Genomic DNA, 27,095 nt, shown 5'->3' on the forward strand with positions numbered 1-27,095 from the left:
AAATCAAATTTCTTTACCAAAAAGTATAGTTTGTAATAATTTAAAATTTATACCTACATAAAAAACATGATAAAAAAATTAGCAAACCACAGTAAAATTTAGAATTGAAGGAATAAGAAATAAAAAATAAAAACAAATCACAATAATAATAATAATAATAATAATAATAATAATAATAATAATAATAATAATAATAATAATAATAATAATAATAATAATAATAATAATAATAATAATAATAAAGAAGAGAAAGAATGAAGAATAAACTTCAACAAAGAAAAACACAACAATTTTATAAATAACATATATTAGTGTTAAAATAATGAAGAATAAATATGCAAAAAGATAGTAAAAATTTTCAACAGTAAAAAACACAATATATATTGTAAACTATATAAGATAGTACAAATTTGTTTGTGTGTTGAAAATACTAACTAAATAATTAAAGAAAGAAAATAATGAAGAATAAATATGCAAAAAGAAAATTGCATGGACAACTCTCATAGGAGAAAATAATGAATAATGAATTTGCACAAAGAAAATTATGTGAAGAACTCTTCTTCCAAAAAAAAATTGTGTGAAGAACTTCCATTGAGAAGAATTTATATATGAAAGTAAATTTATAGTTATTTTTGAGGAAAATGATAATTAATGGTGAGTGGTGGTTATTTTTGAGGAAATTGATAATTAGTGGTGAGCGATGTGGTTTAGTAGATTAATTGAGATGAATTTATATGTGAAAGTAAATTTCATATAAGATAAAATTTAATATATAAGATAAGAAAGAAATAGTCATAATAATAAAAATAATAATAATAATAATAATAATAAATTAGTAAACGAATATTTTATAAATTAATTGATTTAATAAACAAATATAAAAAAGATAGTTAGTAGTGAAATAAATGTAATGGAACAAAAATAGGTAGTTATACGATAAACAATAATAAATAAATACATGAAAATACAAAATTATTCTCAGTTTTGGCGCCAAAAATTGCTTACGAGATTTAACAACTTTAATTAATAAGATTTGCTTCCATTTATAAAATATCAAATATTATCGCTCTCTCCGTGTTTATAAGATCCTCTTGAGTTTTTTTTTCTTGTCTCTTTTATAAGATTCTCTTTAACTTTTAAAATGTATTAATTATTTGTTTTCAAACACACCCCTAAATTATATCACATCTTTATCTGCAATTACTAATAAATACACACGTATGAAAATCAATTATTTCTCTCTCCTAAAGATAAATATATAAAATTATACAAATAATCAATAAATTTAATACTCTAACCACTACAAGAAAAAAGGTCTCCTGCCACGCCCAAGAAACCGAGGCTATATGAAAAATAACTGTGGCGTAACGCTGAGGCCACGGTTTGGCCACGCAAATCCAACTGTGGGATATGCGAACGTGGCCTAAAGTATAGTCCACGGTTTTTTGGTATATATCACGTTTTTTTTACCACCGTGGCTTTTATAGGCCACGGTTTAGATAGTTTGATTAAGGCCGCAGTTTATATTTACCATGGTTACAGAACTGTGGCCATATGGTAAAGCTACAGTTTCAATTTAACGTTTAACACACAGTTTTGGTTCAAGATATAGCCACAGTTTGGTTATGACCACAGATTTAAAACCGTTGTTAAATGTTATGCATTCTAAACCATTTATCTTGCCATGGTTTATTTCTGTATCATTACATAAATATGTCATTATATATATATATATATATATATATATATATATATATATCAATATAAAATTAACAATAATATTGATGATTAGAATCTAATTAATTACAAGCAAATTAACATTAACATCAAAAGTATGTTTTTTTTGTAGTGCCACTAATAAGTTGGATACTAAGTTTTGATGTCATCCCAAATTCAAAATTCAAAACAACCATGGGATTCAAAACAATAGATAAATTAAACACAAGTTTCTCTCAAAGAGTCATCCCAAAATAACAATAAAAGTTCTAAGAACTAGCTAGCTAGATAATATAAAACACAACTATTCTTCTTGAACTTCTCCTTGTTCTTCTTCCACATCTTCAGGACAACCTTCTTCCACATCTTCAGCACAACCTTCTTCCACATCTTCATGATCACAAGCTTCTTCCATATCTTCATCACAATCTTCTTCGTCTCCACCCTGCAATAAATATCATTCCACACATCATTCAGCATATTACAACTTTAGAGGCTCATTTAGTGGATTCATACAGCTATTTCAGAATCATACACCTATTTCATACACCTATTTCAGAATCATACTATTTCAGAATCATATGAAGGATAGAAAAACACTTAGAAAGGGGGGGGTTTGAATAAGTGTAGTCTAAAAACTTGAACGATAAAAATAATTTGCACAGTTATTTTTATCCTGGTTTGTTGTTAACTAAACTACTCCAGTCCACCCCCACGGAGTGATTTACCTCACCTGAGGATTTAATCCATTAATCGCAACAGATTACAATGGTTTTCCACTTAGTCCGCGACTAAGTCTTCTAGAGTATCCTGATCACAACCTGATCACTCCAGGAACAAATGCTTAGACACAAGCTAAGACTTTCTTAGAGTATCCTGACCACCACGTGATCACTCTAATTACAACTGCTTAGACACAAGCTAAGACTTCCTAGAGTATCCTGATCAACACTTGATCACTCTAGTTACTTACAAATTAATGTAATCAAATAAGAGTTTTACAATGCTTCTGAAAAGCTATAATCACAACAGTGATATTTCTCTTAATGTTTAAGCTTAATCTCACTAATATATTACAACAGCAATGTAGTGAGCTTTGATGAAGATGAAGTTTCTGAACTTTGAGTTGAACAGCGTTTCAGCAAGTTAATATTCACAGAAATCGTCAACCTTGCTTCTCATCAGAACTTCATATTTATAGGCACTTGAGAAGATGACCGTTGGGAGCATTTAATGCTTTGCGTATTCCGTACAACATTGCATTTAATGTTTCACTCTGTTGTCAACTACCTCGAGCCTTGTTTACGCTGTGTCTACTGACGTTGCCTTTAATAGCTTCTAACGTTCCTTTTGTCAGTCAGCGTAGCCTGCCATCTTGTACTTTCTTCTGATCTGATGTTTGTGTATACGATGTTTGAATATCATCAGAGTCAAACAGCTTGGTGCAGAGCATCTTCTTGTCTTCTGACCTTGAAGTGCTTCTGAGCATGATACCATGAGAACTTCAGTGCTTCTGCTTCTGATCTCAAGTTCTTCTGATGCTTCCATAGACCCATGTTCTGATTCTACTTTGACCATCTTCTGATGTCTTGCCAGACCATGTTCTGATGTTGCATGCTTAACCTTCTGAGTCAAAGCTTCTGAGCGCTGATTTGTGCATACTCTTTATATATTTCCTGAAAAGGGAAATTGCAGTGTATTAGAGTACCACATTATCTCACACAAAATTCATATCCTTGTTATCATCAAAACTAAGAATATTGATCAGAACAAATCTTGTTCTAACATCATACACCTATTTCAGAATCATACTATTTTAGAATCATACACCTATTTCAGAATCATACTATTTCAGAATCATAAACCTATTTCATACACCTATTTCAGAATCATACACCTATTTCATACACCTATTTCAAAAGTCACAACAGTTTCTGAAATGAACAAGTTATTGATTCAAAGCCACGCGTCGTATCAGGATAGTGATTTTGATTTTGGAGTTACATTCTCATAAAACCCTCTGCCAAACAAATCATCAAACCACATTCATATGAACATGCATAACACCAATCCATGTCATTCCATCATTTACCCAATTCCAATTCCGTTCATTCATAGCTACTGCACATACATGATTCCATTTATTCAGAGTATTCAACTCATTCTAAGTCCATTATTAGCTCAACTGTCATTCAGTCATAACAAGGATTCAGAGGACCAAAACAACAACTTCGCCTGCCACTGTTCAAAAGTTAAACGCCACGATAAACCACTTGCCATCAAAACCAACAAAACCAGCAGAAAACAAAGAAACAGGCATATACAGTTAGAATTTCAAGCATAGTCTAAATTCATAATCATTTCACAATAGATCCAGATCATGGTAGCCCTGCACTTGTTCATCCATGACAGTAACAGTAACAAACAAGAACACTATCCTAATAAGACACTAGGACACTTTTATAATGCAAGTAATTGACAATTCAGTTTGTAGTTTAGATCATTGGTATGTGACATATAGTTTGACAATTCAGTTTCTAATTCTTGATAATTCTAAGGAAACTTAGAGGTATACTACATTTATCATGGTACTAAATTTTGTAGTTTGGAGTATACATGTTCGCAATGCGGAATATGAGTTGATGCAGACGAATGTGGATCAGCAGGAGCAGCAGTAGTACTAAGGGAACAGCCCATAGCAGTTGCCATCAAATTAGAGATCTCCTCGTCGCTCATATGTGGGTTTTGTTGCTTCATCATGGTCTTAAGTAGTGCCTTCACACCAATCTCCCTCTTCATGCCAGCCACTTCATCATTATGCTGATTTTTAATAACTAGAATTTCTTCTTTTCTTTTAAGCATGGTAGGTGTTATTGTTCTTCCATAGCAACGAACTCGTCCAGAATTTTCTTTCCCAAACAAGGAGTTAAATGTCTCAGATTCAGTTGAATTCTGAACTGATTCTTGAAGCTTAGACTAATTAAAAATATATTCACATTAGAAAATATTCACATTAGAAAAAGACATAATTTGCTAATAGCCTAGATCAGATGTTTCATGTAGATCAGATGTTCAGTACACATTTAGATCAGATATTCAATACACACTTGCTAGATGGCAAATACTACAGTTAAGGATTTGATCTTAATCTGATAGGATAGGATAGGGTCTTTTAGTATTTGATTTTGTTATTTGGTTTACATATTTCTCTAGATAGGATTAGGATATAATTATATAAGATCTGCTTGTTATTTAGTTTCCTTGTTTCAGGGTTTGTTTTTTTGTAGAAGTGGATGGTTTCTATTATTGAATGATAAGCAATAACAAACTAATATTAAAAACTTGATAATTTCTGGTCTCTTGAAGCATTAGTATCCATCACAGTACTTTGTGGGCTCTGTCAGTTTCTAGCATGTAGAAAATTTTCACTAGTCATATCTTTAACAACAAAAGTAATTTTCATGGTTGGCTCTTAACCTCTTTCTATTTTACATATGATATGATGTCATTGTAGGAGTTAAGTATAACATATCCCAAAACTTGATAATTTATTGTGAAAGGGAATATGATGGCATGGTTGGATCTAATATACATTATACCTAATTTACAACTAATTAGGTGAAATGATTACAGTTTCAAAATCATCAACCAAAATTAGCCAAAAATAAAAGAGGAGTTAAAACCTGCTCAGAAAAATCAATCTTCTTGCCGTGTGATCCTTTGTCCAAGCCAATCTATGAAAGACAAAACAAACAATTACTTCATTTTTTATGTTAAGCACGCAATATTCTATACATGTGATGCATGGAAATTAGAGCAAAGCCAAATTCATATAGAAATTTAGAAAAGGAAACTATTAACATGCATCTCATCATGTAAAATGTATTGAAGCCACCCACATAAGCTATGGCATCTTCTGTATCTAATAGTGAAAAACATAACCAGTATGTATATTACAAGTTTGGTACCTGCCAATGTTCAAAAATGAAAACAGAGCCTATAATGGTTAAGTAGTTTCTAGTCCATATCCTCCATAATTCCCTATCCTCCATAATTCCCTAGGCGATACATATGCTTGCCTAGCAAATATACTCTTCAAAAATTCCAAGCTCCCTCACTTGAATTGCTAGGCCATTTGTTAGATCGCCTAGCATATTTCTCAAACTCATAATACTTAAAACTTTTATCTTTAAAACTATCTTTGATCAACACTCCACACATAAAATATAAATAAGTCAAACTAGTTATGATCAATACCTAAAACCTAACCATCTAACATGCACAATGAATCGGGACATTAGCATTTATCTAAAAAAATTAGTATGTAATTTGTTTCAATATTGTTTACACTAAAGTTATTTAATCTAACCTAATCTTATCTTAATTACTCCAAATTGAAGTGATATACTTAGAGATTAAATTAACCTTCATTCAAATTTACAGAACATTTACATTTTTATTAAAATCACATTTGATAGGTAGAAAAATAAATTTTGACCATATTTACTTTTAGTGAATACAGTTTTGTACCACTGATTTCAGCCATAACATCAAATTTAAATTTCTCTATAATAATTAGTCGATAAGATATTTATCCATAATAGCTAATTAAGAAAAGTGATGACAGTTATGATCAATAAATCTCCTCCACATACATACAATTTTTGACCAATTAAGTGCATTATTTTTTTCTAAGAATAGTAGCATACCACAGTATTCATTCACTTCATTTTGTTTTTCCATATTTCAAGAAACTGAAATCTTCAACAACAACAAAAAACCATAGATCACAAAATTCATTCTAGACATTGCACATCAAATCTTCATCCAAATAATATAGTTGATAAATCAAATTGAAACAACTAAGAATAAATGAAAACACACCAGTACAACTAAAACACACATAGACTTTGAATAAGCACAGATGAACCAAAAACATCAAAACACACATGACCAGCACCAATTTATACATACAGAATCATTCACACTGTGGCTCCTTTATATGATCTGAATTGTAATCACTTTTCATTATGCTTATAAACCTCAAATTCATAGGGATATAACATGAACTTCATTACACACAACAGTGAGTTTCAGAGTTCCTATCAATTTTTTCCAATCCCATTTCAATTTCAATCTTCAAGACTATCAAATATATTCAAATCCAACGTTCAAAAAAAATTAACAGCTTTTCAAAAAGTGTCTCAGAACAAAACCCCCAAACTAAAAAAAAACAGACCATAAAAAACCCACTCAATCATCATCACATTAATAACAATTAAGAAAACATTCAAAGCCCTAGAAACTTTCAACTTCAACAGAAATCAAAACAGTGACAAAAATCCACCTGAACAAATCACCTTCAAATTGGCACGAAACGAAAGCTCCACCAATTGAAAAAACTTCACCACCCCAACAAAAATCTCTGCAAAAGCTGCACAAAATTGAACCTTTTTAGCCAAAACACCCAAAATCAACAAAAGGGTACTCAAGATTATAACCAAAAAGCAACTTTTCATTGTGTAATTCCCAAACAAGAGAATTGGGAATTGACCCATGATAGTGCAAAAGAATGAAACTTGCAAAGATTGCAGATCCAAACAACGAAGAACAAGAAAAACAAATCAAAGATTCTTACATGTAGAGGGAAAGATCGTTGTGGGTTGTGGGTTTTTGAGCTGTGGAAATCTTGTGTTTTTTCGTTCGCTGCTACTTGTGATTGTGTTTGTTGGTTTGGTTCGGTGAAATCTGGGATGAAGATTTGGGAAGATTTGGGATGAAAGTTAGGGTTCGACCTTGAAGCATAAACTAGGGTTTCGGTGAAATCTTGAAGCAGAGATGAAAGTGAAGTAGAGATGAAGGTGGTGAACTAACCTGTAAGCAGAGATGGAGGTGGCAGCAGTGGCAGCAGCAGCGGAGATGGAGATGGAGATGGAGGCTAGGGTCTCCTCTTTTCTTTTCTATTTATGTGGCGCAACGAGATAGTATTAGAGTATAGTTCTTTCAATTTGTTTTAAATTTTTAATTAAAAAAATAGAAAAGAAAATAAAAAGATATAGAGGGAAACGAAAAAAAAGGAACTTTTTGGAGGGGTTTTTTTGGGGCTCTGGCCACAGTTTGAACTGAAAATTATAAAAATTATAAGGGCGCGGTTTTTTGATTGCGGCTTAAAATATCTACTGTTACATAACTGTGGCAGCTGAGGTAAAGGCCACAGTTTCACACTCCGGATTCAATATTTTAAAACATATTTCTACGATTTGAAAACCATGGCAAAAGCGTGTATTTGGCCACAGTTCCAGAGCTGTGGAAAAATTTAGCGTGGCCGTAGGCCAAAAATGTAGTAGTGAACCAAATTTTTTAATTAGCGTAATTTATCTACGAAATCTTATATTTAGGGACCGGGTTAGTAATATATAGGTATATAGTTTTAATAATATTATCCATTTAATGATTTTTTTAAACTAAAAATATTGCAAAATTTTAATAATTGTACATGTTAATATAATTGAAGTATCCTTGTCAACCAAATGAGAATAGTTAAAATACATTGTGATGTGGTTCGGAAAAGGCGTTTATGTGGCTTTACGTTTTTAACAACTATAATAAATTTTGATGATGACAAAGAAAATAAATGGTCAAGGAGAATAAATGATCAAAATGTGGAGTAAATTATATATCAAAGATTTTATAGATCTCAAATATTTTCTAGGGCTGGAGTTAGCAAGTAGTGCAGAACGTATTTTTCTTTTTCTAAAAAAATATGACATGGTAAACTGCAAACCATGCAATATTTCTATGGAGTAAAACCACACATTTCTATCTAAAGATCTGGTTTTTATTCAAATTGTACACAATAAAGCTATCTCATTAATTGTTTGATTTGTTTAATAATTCCTAGACCATAAACTACTTATTCATTGCATGTATTAAGTCAACAACTGCAAACTCCATGTGTCAAGAACATTCAGAAGCCGCCAATCTCGATCATTAACTACTTATTCATCTATATTTTTATAATATTTGATGTATACGTACATTATTTTATTTTCAAATGACAACTGTGTATTTTATCTATTGTATGTTTGTCTATAATTATATAAATTAAATATTATTAAAGTTTGCTAATTATCAATGTGGTCAAACTTGTTTTTTTTTTAATAGGCAATTGAATTCAACTAGAGCAAAAGGGTTGCTATACCCAAATACAGACGCAAAACGGAGGAACCGCTAAACAAAACAACATAACGGTTTAATGTGCCAAGTATTAAATTACAAAGCGGAGCACACTTAAGGCTCGATTCTAACCACATCCAGGACCGGAAAACCAACTCCGTCATGCACTCCGAAAAACTAAAACTAGCATGGTTGAAAATGATGTTTTTCCGACTCATCCAAATGGACCAACACGAAGCTAACCAAATGGCTCCCACTATCCTTCTTTCGGTTATGTTTCTCACCTTATCGTAGAAGAAAGGGAAGAACAAAAATTCTTCCAAAGACAAAGCAAGGTGTTCACCGAACCACACAAGAACCTGCTGCCAAATACCCTTCAAAACCTTACAGCCTCCAAGAAGATGTGGTCAAACTTGTAAGTTTATTAGATTTTATCATACAATGTTAAACTTGTAAGTTTGCTAATCATCAAAATTATGAATGCTAAAATTTTTAAATAATTTTGAGTTAATTAAAAGTGTATTGTTATTAGGGGTGATCGTATCCGAACCAATCCAAAAGGCAAATCGCAAACCGAACCAATCCAAACCGAAAACCGCAAAAACCGCGTTTGATTTGGATGGTTTTGGATGATTTTTGGGACGAACCGCACGGTTCGGTTCGGTTTGCGGTTTTTATTTCACAAAACCGAACCAAACCGAACCGAACCGCATATTTAACTAAACTTTTGAATTTCTATCATTAATTTATTATATTTCCAACCCAATTGCAATATTGTACACTCACGTCACGTGACTCACTATTCCTTCATTCTTCCTTCCTATTCAACATTTCAACTTCATTCTCTGATTTCTCTCTCACTCATTCTAGAGAAGCATTTGGTGTATATGTTGTACTGATAATATTTAGTACTAAAGTTGTAATGTTGTATTAATATTTAGAACTGAAGTTATCTGATACTTGTATATGTAGTATATAGTTTATTAGTTAGTATGTAGTTTATTAGTATGAAAAACTGTATATAGTATGTAGTATGAATAACTGAAGTTATATTAGTAATTTAGTATGTAGTATATGTAAAATACATAGTATGGTACTGTAAAATACATGATACACTTATATGGTAGTAATTTTGGTGTAAAATACATACATGTATGGAAGAATGAAGTATTTTGGTGTAATTAGTATGAAAAACTTCTTTTTAATGGTACTGTAATATATGTAATAAATGTATGGAAGAATGAATTATTTTCTTTTTTTTATTTCTATTTCAGTACATTTTTATTTTATGGTGTAAACCACAGCCCACCGAACCGATCCTAACCGCATTGGTTTGGTTTTGTTTGGTTTGGATGACTTTTTAAAAATTAACCGAACCAAACCGAACCGCGTGCATTTTTATCTCGCGGTTAGGATGACTTTTATGCTCAAAACCGAACCAAACCGCACCGCGAACACCCCTAATTGTTATAAGACATTTTTTAATCGGTCAAAGGTTGATTAATTATTGTTATAACATGAATTCAGACCGATCTCCATATTTAGGAGGCTTGAGGTAACGGGATATGATACCGATTTTGCAAAAAATCTCCCAAGTCTCCTCAACCTAGTCTCTCTTTCTTCATAGCCTTTATACTTTTTAATCATGCTACAGATTTCAAGTCTTTTCAAAATTTCACAAGGGGTTTAAGTATCGGGTAAAGTTAATAACAAGTAGAAAATCATGCATAAAAGACTCGAAAACACATGCATAACACTCAATATATACACTACGCTAAATGGTGTGAAAAATCACTTCTCTAAAACAATTTATTTGGCTTCGTAGCATAACCGTTTTACTTGGAGAGAAATAATATGCAAAGTATGCTTTTTCAGTTTATTCTATGTAGTGATGGAATTTGATGACGGGGACTACATCTAAGCTCTGGCTCTGTCCCTCATGAAGTGCGAGTACTTGGCATATATACAATCTATGAAATGGGGAAATAACAAAAAGTTCCTTTGTTTATACAACGCAACAACGAAGTTACAATATTTAATAACCTAGTGATCTCCAGCAACGACGCCAAAAAGTTGATAGCTCCGCAAGTGCACGAAAATATCATAGTATTTTAAAAGAATGTCGAACCCACATAGACCAATTATCAAATGTGTCGTTATCTATCGTTGCTATGTAAATCTAAGGCTATCGATAACAATTTGTGATGCCGAAGAAATATAGTAAGCTAGTTTTTGAGAATTAATATAAAGAAGGAGACCGGAATGCGGCCCTCATTGACCAACAATACTCACGAAATTTTATTTTTTTATAACTAAACTCAGATAATTTTTTCTCATAAGAAAATAATTTATTTAAAGGAGCCGTCTTCTTTCGCATAACCGAAATCGGCTTCTAGCCAAAATTCTATGTTCTCGCTTTCGCATGTTCAACATTGTTAAAGTGCAAAACTATATTTTTACAAATTAATTACTTTTAGTTATTCAAAAAGTTATTTTAAGGTGAAAAATAAGTTTAAATGTATTACCGATTTTCGCATCGCCCAATACCGTATTTTAATCGCATAAACGCCCGCTTTCGCGGGTTCGTTTATATTATTAAAATCCCTTCCTGAAAATAATTATTTTTACAAATTAATTAAAAGATGCTTTCACAGTGCCTAAAGTCAAAATATGATTTTTATCAAAGTCGAATATAGGTTCTGTTCTTTCAAATTGGAACCATAATCTTCATGTTACGCTTTCGCAGTAAACATTTTAATTAAAAATAGATTAAAAAAGTCCCTAAAATAATCTCAATTTAATCATAATTTTTACAACTTATATGCGAGCACCGTCAATACAACGATCCTTACATTCCGAGATCTAAGAATTTAGTCGGACATCTTACAAACAGAACAAAAACAATACTGATAATAAAATGTAAACATTCTAAGCATAATAACTATAATAATAAAATAATATAAGCACATGCAAGTGGTAGTTAAATAATAAAAGCAATAAATAAGAAACCTTAAATTGCACTGATCATACGTAATAATAAAGAAAAGTTCCAAAAATTGGTACTGAATAATCTTTGAATTTTTTTTTGGAAATCTAATGCCAGCAAGATTACAACTCAGACAATTTAGATGTATACTGAAAATTTCAATAATCCAAATCTAAGATGCACTTATCTCTTAGTATGGCAAAATAAGCGCTTTTATAAAACTGAATTTAATATAAATACCAAAATCTTGGACACCCAAAATTAAATCCTAAATGTCTATTCATAGAGCTAAAATTCTTACAGGAATTGCATCAAACGTGCAAGAGTAGTGGAGAAAAATATGGGAGTGAGAAAGATGAAGGTGCATGTAGTGAGCGTGAAAATCTACTTTTTAGCGTCATGACCTTTTCAAAAGAGGTGTTGTCCAGGTGGGCTCACGGGCGTCAGCCTAGTTGACTGCCTACCCATCAGCCAATGTTGCTGTTTTTTTTTTCTTTCTTCATTTCTTCTCCTCAGCTTGTGCAGGGCCCATCATGCCAATTCTATCCTTGCATTTTGTCGCATTTTTTTTACCACTTTCTCACACCAGCATAAAACTATAAAAAGGGAAAGGAAAAAAACATAAAATAGCATGCAAATCGAGTAGAAAACATGATAGATTTCTAAGTTATAAAATTTTAGATTGTCAATGGGACCGGCTAAAGCGAATTTTGTTTTGTAATGGTGGTTGTGTTTATCTTCCTTGAACTTGCTCTTTTCATTAGTTCGTAGTATCAGAGATGTCTTGATAGGTTGAATTGTTGTTTTAGTTGGCTAATTTTTTTGTGGATTTTTGCTCTTTCTCATTTCAGGGCCGACCCAAACAATTTGGAAGCCCGGTTCAATTTTAAAATTAGGCCTTTAATATATAAAAATACGACAAATTAAAAAAATCATATTTCATTTAATATTGTAAATAAAATTAAATGTATAAAATAAAAAATGATATAGAAATATTATGTAGAAATTTGAGTCATCGAAGTTTAGATTTTTTACGTTTTTTATTCTTATCATTTTTTATTTATAGAAAAGTTCATACCATTTAATGAAAGGACATAATTATTTGAAATTCTTTGATAATATTAATAAGGAAGTGTTGTATTTAACCAACAACCAAAAATTTCAAATTTCCAAAGTAAATTTTATAGTCTATAACTTAATTACAAATTACAACTTAATTATAAAAACACCTCCACAACCGCTCGGCTAGCCAACCACATGTGATTGAAAATGTACCTAGACATATATAATATTTATTTTTTGTATTTATATTAAGCCTATCATCAAAATATGAGGTCCTAAAAAGTCAGAGGTCCTTTGCGGTAGCACTCCCCACACACCCACAGGGCCGGCCCTGTCTCAATTTGTTATTCCCGCTCTTGCATACTATTTATACTCTATGTTCTTTTATTCTTTTTGTAAACTTTTATTTTAATAATAGACAAAATACTCATTTCGCTCCCTTAACAATACCGTTGGATTCAGTTTGGTCTCTTAAATTTATTTCGTGTCGTCGCCTTGGTTCTTTAACTTTCAAAATGTTTCATTTTTGTCTAATTGATGACGTAAAAACTTTAAAACTGGTCGTTAAATCCGTCTTTAATTAGACAAAAAGAACTAAAATGAAATGTTTTAGAAGTTAAGGATCATAAGTGATACGAAAAAAATTAAGGGACTAATCTAAACCTAAGAATATAATTAACTTATTAAAATAAATATTTTACTTTATTAATATATGATTTCTAATTTATTATTAAAAAAAAGTTTATAATAATTTTTCTCAAAATCATTCGATTTTCCTATTTAGATTAGTTTGAACGATTTTATGATAAAATGTGACATCTCCAAAAAAACAAAAGGTTAATTAAATCAATCAATTTTCTTTGTTGTCTTAACTAATCCGTCGGGTTATCCAACTATCAAGCTACTAAAAAATATTTCCTCTATGTTGAGTCAAAAATACAAGAAAATGTTTTCAACCAATCAGTTGGTTTAATTACCTAGGAATTGTTTTGATGACCACAACTCCACAATTTCTAATTTTCTAAATTTTCCCATCATATAGTGAAACTTTCTAGAATCCCAATACAATGAATTTTCTAACTTGGAATTTGAACCAAATGAGACGGAAAATCATTTTATCAAATATGCATCACAACAAACAAAAAAGACATGAAAATGAATGCTCAATTTTCTTGACTTTAAACCCGTTTAGAAGTATTTGCTTCAATTTATAAAATACTATCAAATACTATCTCTCTCCGTGTTTATAAGATTCTCCTTAGTTTTTCTCTTGTCTCTTTTATAAGATTCTCTTCAACTTTTAAAATGTTTTAATTATTTTTTTTTAAAGACACCCCTAATTATATCACATCTTTATCTGCAATAAATAATAAATACACACGTATGAAAATCAATTATTTCTCTCTCCTAAAGATAAATTTATAAATTTATACAAATGATTAATAAATTTAATACTCTAACCAACTTTTTTAATTTGCGTAATTTTGTCTACGAAGTCTTTTATTTAGGGACGGAGGTAGTAATATATAGGTATATAGTTTTAATAATATTATCGATTTAATGATTTGACTAAAAATATTGCAAAATTTTAATAATTGTACATGTTAATATATTTGAAGTATCCTTGTCAACCAAATGAGAATGAGTTAAAATACTTTGTGATGTGGTTCGGGAAAGGCGTTTATGTGGCTCTACGTGTTTAACAACTATAATTGATTTTGATGATGACAGAGAATAAAACAAAATTATCATGAACATTATCAAAGAATAAAAAGATTTAAGTAAATCAAAAAGCGAGAATGTTCTGATTGTTGAATCAAGATAATCAATTACTTATAACAACATAAAAGGAATTGAAGATTATGTAAGCTTGCCCGTGATCGCATGCTTTATCTTTTTTGTTTTATCGAGTGTTAATTATTAGTGTGTAAAATAAGCAAGAGTAAGTATTAATGCACTAAGACAATGGGCACACCCACTAAAACCTTTTCATTTTCTTCATTCATGTCTCTTTTCTATTATAAACCAATTCTGACAAGTGGTTAATCGATTAAGAAATAATTCATACCAAATATTAAAGCTAATCTCGATATCTAATTGATTAGATCTCTCATATAATCAATTAAGGAGGGAGTCCGCGTCCTACTCAATTAGAAAGCCAATTAATCAATAAAGGAGCGAACCTAAATTAGGGCTTTCTATTTTGGCATAGTCTAATCGAAACGACATATTATAATCGACTAGAGAGCTATAAATATCATTGATTGTTGTCTGTATTAGCTAAAATACATTCCTATATGAAGGAGTGTTGTTGTCACTTCTAAAGTATGAATATTCTGGACTATCTATTCTCCCATCTCACGCATTCTCATTGTAAAATCTATTTTATTCATTATAATTATTTTAATGTTGAGAGAAAGAAAAGCTTACTTTGAGAGTTGGGAAATTATGTTGTTTACTTCAGTTTGATTCGGTTCGGGGGTTCAATTTAGTTCTTATTTTTTTAACAGTGCCCTATAAAGAACCATCATTTTCCTTAATTTCATTTTAATTGAGCTCAAAGGAATTCGGACCATTCTCTTCCATTAATTTCATTTTAATTGAGTTCAAATGAATTCATCAATTTATTTCGTCCCATCAAAATATAGAGTCAGAGAAGGGTATAAAAATCAATAGTTTCCTTATTATTGTACCCCAATTTTTGACCCTGAGATCCCACTTCATGTTGCAAAGAGTGTGATCATTATTATCATCATTCATGCATCATTTGCTAACAAAAACATTGTGTTTGCTTGTTGCTTGTTTCACAAGATAGATGATTGATTAAGGAACTCAAGCAATTAGGGTTTTGAGGCTCACAAAGGAGCTCAAGCATTCTAATAATCTAAAGTGATTCCCCTCATCAATATCCAAGCCCAAGTGTGGTTCAATTCAAGATCAACAACTTTCAAATTCATCTGGTCCACAATTAGGGTCTATAACATAATTCATCTAGGAAGTTGACTTTTGTTCAAAGCATGGTTCCATGGCTCAAATAATGACTCAAGGACCTCAAATTCCTCATTATAATCCACTCATATCATTCATTTGATTGAAAGATCCTAATTCAATTGGTACTTACAAGAATGCAATTCATTTGGAAAAAGTCAACTATTCAAGATCACCTTTGACTTTTGAGGAAATTGGTCAACCATGGACTTTTGAAGATCAAAATCATGAATATATGATCATTGAAGTCATTTGGTAAAAAAAATCAAGAAAATCAATCAAGAATCAAAAAGTCAGCAATTAGGGTTTTGACTTTTTCATGAAGAAGTACATTTTTTACTCAACTTTGAAAGGTCGTAACTTCTTCATTGTTTGGCCAAATTTTTTGCTCCAAAGCCTAATTTGAAGAAAATTTCAAGATCTACAACTTTGTCATGAAGCTTTAAAGTTGTCTACTTTTTCAAAAGATAAATGGTTTTTAAGTTATGAAACTTTAAAGTTGTCTACTTTTTCAAACACTTAAAAAATTTTACAAAGGGCAGATTTTCCCCTTAAAAGAAAGCATATTTGAGGCCACTTATCATCAAGATTCCTTTAGAATTTAAAGAACTCCTCAATAGCATTTGTGATCTAGGAGATTCGAAGAGATGAAGTTAGGGTTTCATTCCTGAATTACAAGTCATTTTTTATGAAGAACCAAGTTGCCGTCTTGAACCAGATTTGCATAATCCTTGTTTGCAGAACTTCTTTCTTGTAAATCTCCCTCTAGTCAGAAGATTACACAAGCCTTTGAGCTATTGTCCAAGTGTTTTGGCCATTGTCCAATGATCCATTCCTTTTCAAGCGTAAAGATCACACTTCCTTTTTGGAAAAGTGGCTTTAATCACCAACAAATCTTGCATTGAGCCTCTACATTATTTGTTCTACACCAAAAGAGTTTCAAACCCAACAAGCAACCATCTAATGTGCAGAGAAGCCACCATAAGTCTTGCTTAAAGTATTGCAAGGACCATTAAGACCATAACTTTCTCATTTCTTCATCAAGAAGCAAAGTGGTACAACTTTTATTTGAATCAACCATTTGGTCTGATTTTCCCCTCCACAAACGAAAAATCTTGCCTATAAATAGAAGGTCTTGCTTCTAAAATCAAACACACAGAAATTCTCAAAATCACAACTCCACTTGAAACTTCGAAATTGTCACTTTGCCTAAACTTAGAGTTTTTGAGTTCCAAGTTGTTTCTGTGTCAAAAAGCCATCTAAACAATCTATACATCTCATAGAAGCTGTAGCAACAGTAATCATTTCCCATTTTCACTTTTGATCACTTGCAAGAGGAATCAGGTAGAGCATTGCAGACCATCTCAAGGTGTTCTAAGCATCCAGTTAGCTTCACCAAGGTCCAAGGAAGTTGTCCGGACCATCAAAGCATTTTTTAAAGTCCTTTAAACACTCCCTCGATCTTCAAGTGCAGAGGTAAGCTTTTTGATCTTGAACTTTTTCATTTGTGTATCATTTTAAGCAAAGCTCGATTCTATTATGTTAGTTACAATATGTGAGGATCAAAAGCTCTCAACTGGTTGCCATTTATTCTTTGTATATCTCATTTAATTTGACTTTGAAGTTTTAGGGTTCTTAAGGGTTTCTGGAAAAATTCATGAGTTATAGGTTAAATAAATTTATGTTTGATACATGTCTAAATTCGTGTTGAAAAATGGAACAACTTTCATGTATATAATTTTGAAAATGATTGAGTTCTAAGAGAGTTGAAATTTCCAGAAAACTGTGTTTTTGAGGAAGAAGATGAAGTTCATCTTCTGATTTTTTAAACTTGTTTTATTATATATTTAGTGGTTTGCGTTTAAATTAATGGATGTGTGACCACCCCAGTGGTAGCACGCTTACCTTTAAGTCTATTATTTGCCAAGGGCGCGGGTTTGATCCCCCCCTTTTGCTACTTTATCATTTTATTCTTTCTTTTATGATTTCTCAACTTGTTTTGTTATATAATAGACTGGTTGCACCTTATGATTACAAAATGGCGCCTGACCCAATGGTTAAGGTTTTAAGCTGTGAAGTGAAGGGCGTGGGTTTAACATTCACCCAGGCCAAAACAAATTTTTACTACTAGATTTATTTGTTTTATTTCATAACTTTGAGAATTTATTTAAATACCAAATTAACTTATTTTTAATTGATTTTTTGCACACTCCCTGTTTATGGGACATACTTTGTGAATATGTTTTCAAAAGTAAAAAGAAAAATTTTGATATACTTTTAATTAATTCAAAATATGGTATTTTAATACCTTTAAAAACACTTTTTTTTCTTCAAATATTTTTTAGTAAACTTTTGTCCATTGACTTGTATATATTTTGTGAACCAATTAGAGCTAGGTTAAAGTCAACCTTGAAGATACTAACATGTTCCCTTAGTTGATCCACCTAGGGTTTTGTTTATTCAACTTTGAAATGATTAGGTTTAGGTGCACATAATCAAAACCCTAAAACCATAATCCATGATCCCTTGATTTTTTGATCACCAAGTGCAATACCATGTTAATATAACTTATTGCCATGATCTCCCATTGTTTATACACTTGTACATATACTTGTTGATTTACATCCTTGTACATTTATACTTTGGTTATGTTATTATTTTTGTATATACAGACATTGTTTACTAACCCCACGTGCATGAGATATTTATCCATCCATCACCAGGGCCGGCCCAAACCGGTTAGAGGTCCTGTTCTATTTTTAAAATAGGGCCTATAATAAAATAAAATATAAAAATTTGAAAAAAATATTATTTATATTGTAAATAGCATAAAAACTAAGAAAATTAAATAATTTATTTAAAATATATCATGCAAGTGCTTTTCATCTAATTAGCGATGGAAAAAAAAAATTTATCGCTAAATTTATCTCTAATTAGACGAAAAAGGACTAAAATGATACATTTTAAAGTCTTAAATAGTTAAAGGTCAATAGGGATATTTTTGAAGTTAAAGGTTAATAACATAATAAACTAATAAAAAGTTGTAAAATCTTATAAATAAAAATATTTTTAATTTAAACATTTATTATTTATTTAATTGTAATAAATTAATTTAAAATAATTATGAAGCCTCGAGGGGTGTTGCTTAAGATCATGGAGAAGGAAGCACATCTATTGAAGCTTACGAGTGGCAGTTGCCAATGCACGATATTCAGCCTCCGCAGAAGAGCAGCTCACCGTTTCTTGTTTCTATGTCACCAAGGACTGGCTAATGAAGAAACAATAACAAGAAATAGATCTTCGTGTATCAATACATCCTCCCCTATCTACATCACTGAAACCAATGATCTGTAAATCAGATGATTGGACATGAAGATACCGCGAGCATGAGAACACTTTAAATATCTCAAGACACGAAGAGTAGCTTTATAATGCATCTCAGTAGGAGAACTCGTGAATTGGCTTAACTACATAGTAGCAAAAGCAATGTTTGGTCGTGTGGTTAGAGATATAACAATCGACAAACCAACCTTCTATATGCAGTAATATCAAAAAAAAAGCTTAACCATTGTATTGATGAAAACGAATAGAGACTTCTAAAGGAGTGGATGATGGTTTACATCTTGTCAATCAAGCATCTTGAAGTAATTCTAGACAATCTTTTCGTTGACATAGTGTGATACCTTTAGGAGATCAAGCTGCCTCAAGCCCTAAGAATAATTTAAGCGTACCAAGATCCTTGATGTGAAAGGATCAATGCAATGCTTTCTTCAAATCTACAAACACATTTAGGGAAGTTCCAGCCATGATAATGTTATCCATATAAACTAGAATAGCTATGAATGATGTGGAATCTGATTTGGTAAATAGGGTATGGTCAGCATGCGCATGTGTGAAACCTTGGGACTTAAGGAATGTAGTAAGCTTCTCAAACCATTGTTGACTAGCTTGTTTCAAACCATAAAGAGATTTGACTAGTTTGCATACTTGGCTAGGTTTAGGAACTGAATTACCCTGAGGATTCTTCATGTAGACAACTTCATGCAAGTCTCCATGAAGAAATGCGTTGTTAACATCCAATTGATACAAGTACTATCCATGTATAGCTTCCAATGCAAGCAATACCCGAACAATAGACAACTTAGCAACACAGGAGAAAAAGTTTCAAAATAATCCAACCCTTCAGTTTGGTTTAAACCTTGATCTACAAGGTGAGCTCTAATACCATCTTAGTGTTCATGTAGCTCCATTAATGGAGAAGCCAAAAAGAAGAAATGAACAGTAGAATAGATTGCATTGATTGATGAAAAAAAAGTGGTTACAAGTAGTTTATATAGTGTATCAATTCTGTTACACTAACAAACTAACTACCATGCAACTATTATTGAGTGAGATGCAGTACATGCTACATATCATGCACATGCAACCTTCGTAATCTCATATTCTTCATCGGAAAATACTTACATAGACACAACCCATAACACCTGTACATACACACAACCAATCACATTTTTTTTATTAATTAAAAATTAAAAATAAAATTGTTTCTCTCCTCTTTTATCTCAACCACCCCCATGATGCCAATTAAAAACGAAATTAAAATTTAAATAAATTTATATTCTCTCTCTTTTTATTGGTTGTGCCTAAAAATATGGATTTAGGTTCGTATCCATGCAAGTATTTCTCTTCTTCATCTATATATACTAATACCTTTTTGTTCAAAGTTGTCTTGAATGCTAATGAAATGTATTCAAACTCTAAAGCATTATAATAATAAATATGTTTCTTTGATTTATATAAATAAGATTAATTTCATCACAACAGAAGCACAAACACGAAGAAGCCAAGAGCTTCAAAATAAGGAAAACTTGGACAAAACTACATCACTTATAGTTACTTATAGCAACGCAACAAGAAGTGATAAAGTGAAATTCATTTGAAAGTATTACTATACAGTGGGATAAGAAGCATGTGCAGCAATGCCACATTGACCTTCAGGGTCACCATTTTCCCTCAACACCCTCATGTACCCTCCTTCACCCCAATCTTTACCCCATTGATTCTTAATCAACCAATACTTTGTTCCATCTTCCGTTACTCCATAACCAACTGCTGTAACTGCATGGTTGAAGGATGTTCCACATGTTCCGGAATATATGCCTTCCTTGTATGACTGAAATTCACTACCAACTTTGATTCCAACTGATACTGGTTGTTGTGCTATAGCTTGTAGTAGTTGTTGTTCATCATTAGCATGTACATCTACAAAACTAGTTATTTGAGCTGCGGTTGTCATCTGATCATTTTTTTGGCATGTTTGTTGAACTTCTTGGTATGGATAATCTGCTTCACTAGCGATACCATTGGTTTGTATTATAGATTGGAAGGCACTATCCATATAACCTCCACCACACCCATGGCTCTGTTGATCACAGTCAAGCAATTGTTGCTCCGACAATGAGATCAAGTTACCAGCTTTGATTTTCGTAATACCTTCTACAGCTGCCACAGCTGAAAATGCCCAGCAACATCCTACAACACATATTTAATAATATCAGAAGATGAAGATTAGTTCCTTAATATGAAAAACAATTTTTATGTAACTTACCACAATTGCCTTGGTTCTTAACATCCGTGACAGCTCCCTGTTCTCTCCAGTCTAAGTTGGTTGGAACATTATCATTAACATCGAACAGTATTGCATTTGACCCCAACTTGGAGGAAGAAAGTTGGTTTGGAATCTTAATTCCGGTATGTGAAGCAATAAACTCTTCACTAGTCAAATCAGAATATGGATTTAGGCCAAGCTTGTAACTCTTGTTACCAACATTGTTAAATTTTTCTATGTATTCCAAATTCTCTTTGAATATTTGTAAGCGTTTCTCCATTTCAACACTATCTTTGTATGTGCGTCTGTGTTTGATCATCCATTGCTGATGTTTTTCGGCAACAGATGATTCATAGAGTGTGCGAGACATGGCTGTGTAAGCACATGCCCACAAGATCATGATACAAACAATAATAAGAAACTTCATATTTGAGTAGCTAGATATTGAAGAAAATGTTTTGTGAAAAACTAGATATGAAGAGAAGTAACATTAGATACAACTATTTATAGAATTTAAAATCTAGTTTCTGCCGTAACCAGAAGGAAATTGCGCGAGTCTTAGCCTCAGTAGAGTACGTTTGTTAGTTTAAGGTTGACTTGTAGACGTAAATATCACTTCCTCTTTGTATGATTCAGCCAATAAATATACTTCCCATATAATATAACATATAAATTTTCAATATTATATAGAATCATTCAAATATGTGTTATTAATTAAGAATAAAATAATTTATAGAGATTAAAAAGAACTTTTTAGAATTGTTTACTTTTGCAAATTTAAAGATGTTGCTTTCATACCATGCAACGCCATTTAAAATACAGTATGTTATTATCTTTTTCGTCATAAATTTAAGAACGATTTTAAAGTAAAAAATCCATTCTATTAACGTGTTGTTTGTTTTATTTTTAAAAAATGTTTTTGTTTTTTGTATTTTTATAAATAAATTTTATAAAATAATTTTTCATTTACAATATTTATTATTTTAAATTAAAAAATTATTTTTGATATTTTATAGTATATATATATATATATATATATATATATATATATATATATATATATATATATATATATATATATATATATATATATATATATATATAAAATTGAAAATCAAAATTTAGTTGAAATTACAAAAAATTTTAAAAATTGAATTTCAAAAATAATTTTGATGAAAACTATTTGAAATTACTTCAAAATTAAATAAGTTTTTAAAATTTTAATATTTTAATAAAGTTTCAATAAAATGATAAAATATCTAAAATAACATTTTAATAATAACTATTAAAATCAAATTTTCATTTGAAACATTTATAAAAAGTTTTTTTAAAATAATTTTTACAAAAACTCATGTAATACTATAAAAATTACTTTTGAAAAAGCCAAAACAAGTGGGTCAAAAAATAGTAGATTAGAATTGCAATTAATTTTTGGAAATTTCTTTTTACACCCTTCAACCTTAGGGACCTCAGGCGAAATTCTCGTTTTAACCCCTCAATTCGGAGATGCATCTCCGAACGCACCACATTTCATTTTGTTAGGGGTGTTCTCGGAGATGCATCTCCAAAACATATTTTTTGTCAAGATCAGTGGTGTTTAAAAAATGTATCTACGAATAAACCCATTTTTTAAATTTTGGAGCTTTTCGGAGATGCTTCTCCAAATTAGAGCATATACAACAAACCAACGATAGAGGTTAAGTTTTTTTACAAACTCCAACACCCCAAAACCCCACAATCACTACTTTCAAAACTCATTTCAACTAATTTCTAGTCATTTCTCCTCATTGCAACTCATTTCAACTCCTTATTTCAACAACTCTCAAAGCTTAAAATTTGAGTAAGTTTTTCTGAATCCCTTGTTCTACTTTGTATGTGTATAATAATCTGTTTAGAATCATTTAAATTAATTAGGTTGAAGTATAACTTGTAAAATATGACTGTTTTGGTGTAAAATGGCATGGGGGTTTAAGTTGAAGGTTCGAAAATGGTGTTTTCGGAAGTACATAATCGAAAACACCTTTGAGGAGTTTCGCAGATGACCTTCCGAAATCATGTCTGAGTTGTTTTTTTTTAAGTTTTTCAAACCTGCTCTTGTTCCTTCCATTTGAGTACGGATTATTTTTTTCCAAAAAAATAGTTAAGAACCCGAACAAAATTAGACTCGCAAGCCAAGTAAAACTGCTTCCGCTCGGCATGAGAGAGCTGAGTAGGCTACGAGGGATCGAGGACACAGTCGGGTAGCGCGTGAAGAAGTGGAGGGAACATCTACTTCTGCTGTGAGAAGTCTTCTGTCACGTGCGTCCTCATCTAGGAATAATGAGGTGGCATCCGAGGATATTCATGTTCCGGAATCCAAAGAGGTTTATATTCCAAAACCTGAGGAGGTTAAGCCGGAATATCTAAGAGGGCCCTCAGACACCTCTCCCTTGATCTATTACTCTGATTATGTCACTCTATATATTTGAGATGGACAGGTATATTTTTGTATTACACTTTTTCATTTAAATAATTTACACACGAATATGTTAAAATTAATATTAATATTTATCTAGGAACGGCTGCCACTAAATCTTGTCCTTCAAATCGGGAATGTGTATCCTAGAAATTGATGGTTTCACCAGAAACATGCATATCCTATCTTTTAAAGAGTTTATTAAAATTAAATTCAGTCCATAAGCCTCAATGCATCATGGAACTTATCAATTATTTATATCCCAAAACACAACCTCCAATGAGTTCCTCTGATACAAATAAAAAGCTATACAAATGTATTCAATAAAAATGTTGAAACTTAACCATTGAACAATGATAAATTGCATGCTGCATTCTCTCTCAACCAGTGCTTGATCCTGCTTTCTTCACCATAGCAGCATGTTTCTGGCCAATAAGGTGCAAATTGAAAACTATCTCGCTATTACACACCACATTGCATAAAGTACACGTTTTAACATTATTAACCGCAGTTCCTCCTTCTACAATTTTACGTTTCTTTGACTCGATAGCAAGTTCCGATGCCTTCCTTGCTTTTGGATTATCAGTACCTGGCTTTTCCTGTGGTCCGATTATAGTAATTGTCGCAGTGGCAGTGGCGCTTGTGCCAACTTCGATTTTCGGATTCGACAGTTTTTCCAAGTTCTTCAAGTGTTTTTTTCCGGCTAAATGTGTAATGTACATATCCCTGCTGTTACAATTAATCTTACAAGTTTCACACCATGCAGATTGAGCAACCTTGAGTCTCTTAGCAGCTTTTTGAAACGGAGGAACTCCAATACGCTTGAATTCGGCAATAGATGGACCAATGCCACCATTAGACATCAAGCAAACCTATAAACAAAACACTTTTCTTGCAGTTCAACAGGTCAAACAATAAATAGAATTCACAAAGATTTACTACGATATAGAATGAGGAGAAAACAGAAAAACATACAAAAGGATAATGCAATCAACGATTCACCTGAGCTGTGTGCTTTTTCCCAGCAATATGTTTGATATATGTGTCGTGACATGTGCACAAAACATTGCAAGTTGTGCAAATCTTTGACTGTTCCACCTGTTTCTTAATCGCTGATTGCTGGACTACAGGACCGATTAACGCCTGTCCTTGGATGCTTGCGCCACTTTGTAAATTCTTCTGGTGTTTCTTTCCAGCTACGTGTTTTTCATATGAATCTTTGCTATTGACATCAATTTTACACACTTCACACCTCAACGCTTGGGTGAATTTGGATCGGTTAGGCAACATTGATGTAGTCTCATTACCATAAATTTGGTGTGGCCAAGTAGCATTCCACGCAGAAGTCTCGTATGCTGAACCACCAGCCTGCAATATTAGAACCATTAGAATACAAAACTCGGGGAAAATCAGAAGCTTCCTATAAAATTTACCTCTCAAAATAGTTTTTGAAAAGAATCAAAGTTACAAAAGAAGAAAAAACATACAAGTGATTCACATGCGAAGATACTCACATTCGTAGTTAATTAGTAATTACTGCCACGAGTTTGTTTGGCTGCTAACTCTACTTCTTTAAACATGTTATCCCATTCATTATTGTCAACCACGAATTGCAGAAAATACCGATTTATTCAAATTCAGCTGACAAAAGCTGCTACTTGAAAATACTATACAATAATAGAGTATCTAGGAACAATAGCGCCTTGTCAAAGTGCCACTACTAGAAATCTTTTAAAGAGTATATAAGTAGTGATTGTGGTCACAATATGAAGCACAGACAGACACTGGAAACACAACACTCACACCGTCAATACCAGTAATAATTTGAAAAAATAATAAATTAAACGTAATCACGTGTTTCAGCTTAGGTGTTTGACACACCTTTTTTAAGAGGTGTCAGTGCTACATACGTCACAATGCATAGACATTGAAAGCCACAATGCCGCGGCAACCATTGCGGTATGGATCCATTTTAAAAACCCTAATTATGACAATCATGCCATCACCTCATCTTTCTCTTGCAATGAATTCCAACATCCATATATTGGAACTCCATGTTTATTTAACATAACAAGTTTCAAAACACTAAAAAGAAGAATAAAATGCAACAATAAATGAACGAATAATAGAGAGAATAAGAAAGCGACCCAAATGACATAACATAAGAAAAATCAAATTTTGATACAAAATTCGAAAACTTAGATCAAAAGGGTAAGTGATACTAACATTGCCCCCGAGATCGTAACCGATGGGTTCAGATGGTTGAGCGACCCAATTCTGATAATCTGCTGTTTGGGAGGCGTAAGCAGAAAAAGGTGTTGAATTTGCAATTGGGTTAGTTCCGGGAGGATGAAGCGAAGAATCTGAATAGTAGGGTTGTTGTTGTTGTTCTTGTGAATTGAAGGGTTGAGATTGGTAGTGTGGTTGAGGGTACATTTTGGAAGAATTCGTTCATACGGTTGTTGTTGTTGTTGCAAAGGAATAGTAGTCTAGTTTGTATGTTTCAATGCAATGTTTCATTGCAATTGGTGATTGATTTGCAAGCACATTTGGGAATAAGAATAACAAATAGGGCGAGGCGGGTACATCAAACTCAAATTAATATATATTCTTATGTACGGACGAAATTTCAATAATGCCCCTACTTCCGTAGATGCATATTCAAAAGCACTTTTTTTAAAAAAAATTTAGATTTTTCTGTAAGTACATCTACGGAAGCGTTAAAAACATAGTAAACGTTGTGAGATTTCAAATTATCTTTGTTCAGTAAATCTTCTCTAGATGTATCTACGGAACGTGTTATAAATAGAATGTTCTATAGATGTACAATTTTGTTATATTTTTAAATTAATTTTTATAACAAAAATGAAACATCAAATTATAGTAAATTAAAGTAATACAATTTAAATGCAATAGAAAATAGTACAACAACAAAAAAATACATCGTATAAATCATCGGCCATAATGTCAAATACATAATCAAAGTAACATAGATAAATGAAATCAAAATACAGATATCACAAAAATCACAGGCATCACTACTATGTGTGCCGGACAACATCCTCCGCCTCTGACCCCCGCCTTTGCTTCCACCACACCTTCTG

General features: G+C 31.8%; 2 protein-coding genes across 2 annotated transcripts; both read right to left on the reverse strand.

Moving 5' to 3' along the window:
* Nucleotides 1-20,763: 20,763 nt before the first annotated feature.
* Nucleotides 20,764-21,990, reverse strand: LOC131631085 (zingipain-2-like). Its single transcript, XM_058901868.1, has 2 exons — nucleotides 21,537-21,990; nucleotides 20,764-21,460 (listed from the first exon to the last, which is right to left on the reverse strand). Exons 1-2 carry the CDS (start codon nucleotides 21,961-21,963, stop codon nucleotides 20,877-20,879), a joined length of 1,011 nt encoding a protein of 336 aa, XP_058757851.1. The 5' UTR covers nucleotides 21,964-21,990; the 3' UTR covers nucleotides 20,764-20,876.
* A 2,193-nt stretch (nucleotides 21,991-24,183) lies between these two features.
* On the reverse strand, nucleotides 24,184-26,553 carry LOC131631087 (uncharacterized). The gene is made up of 3 exons (XM_058901869.1): nucleotides 26,218-26,553; nucleotides 24,994-25,359; nucleotides 24,184-24,863 (listed from the first exon to the last, which is right to left on the reverse strand). Exons 1-3 carry the CDS (start codon nucleotides 26,425-26,427, stop codon nucleotides 24,372-24,374), a joined length of 1,068 nt encoding a protein of 355 aa, XP_058757852.1. The 5' UTR covers nucleotides 26,428-26,553; the 3' UTR covers nucleotides 24,184-24,371.
* Nucleotides 26,554-27,095: the final 542 nt, after the last annotated feature.

This window comes from Vicia villosa, unplaced genomic scaffold (assembly GCF_029867415.1).
Source record: "Vicia villosa cultivar HV-30 ecotype Madison, WI unplaced genomic scaffold, Vvil1.0 ctg.000772F_1_1_1, whole genome shotgun sequence".
Classification (NCBI taxonomy): domain Eukaryota; kingdom Viridiplantae; phylum Streptophyta; class Magnoliopsida; order Fabales; family Fabaceae; genus Vicia; species Vicia villosa.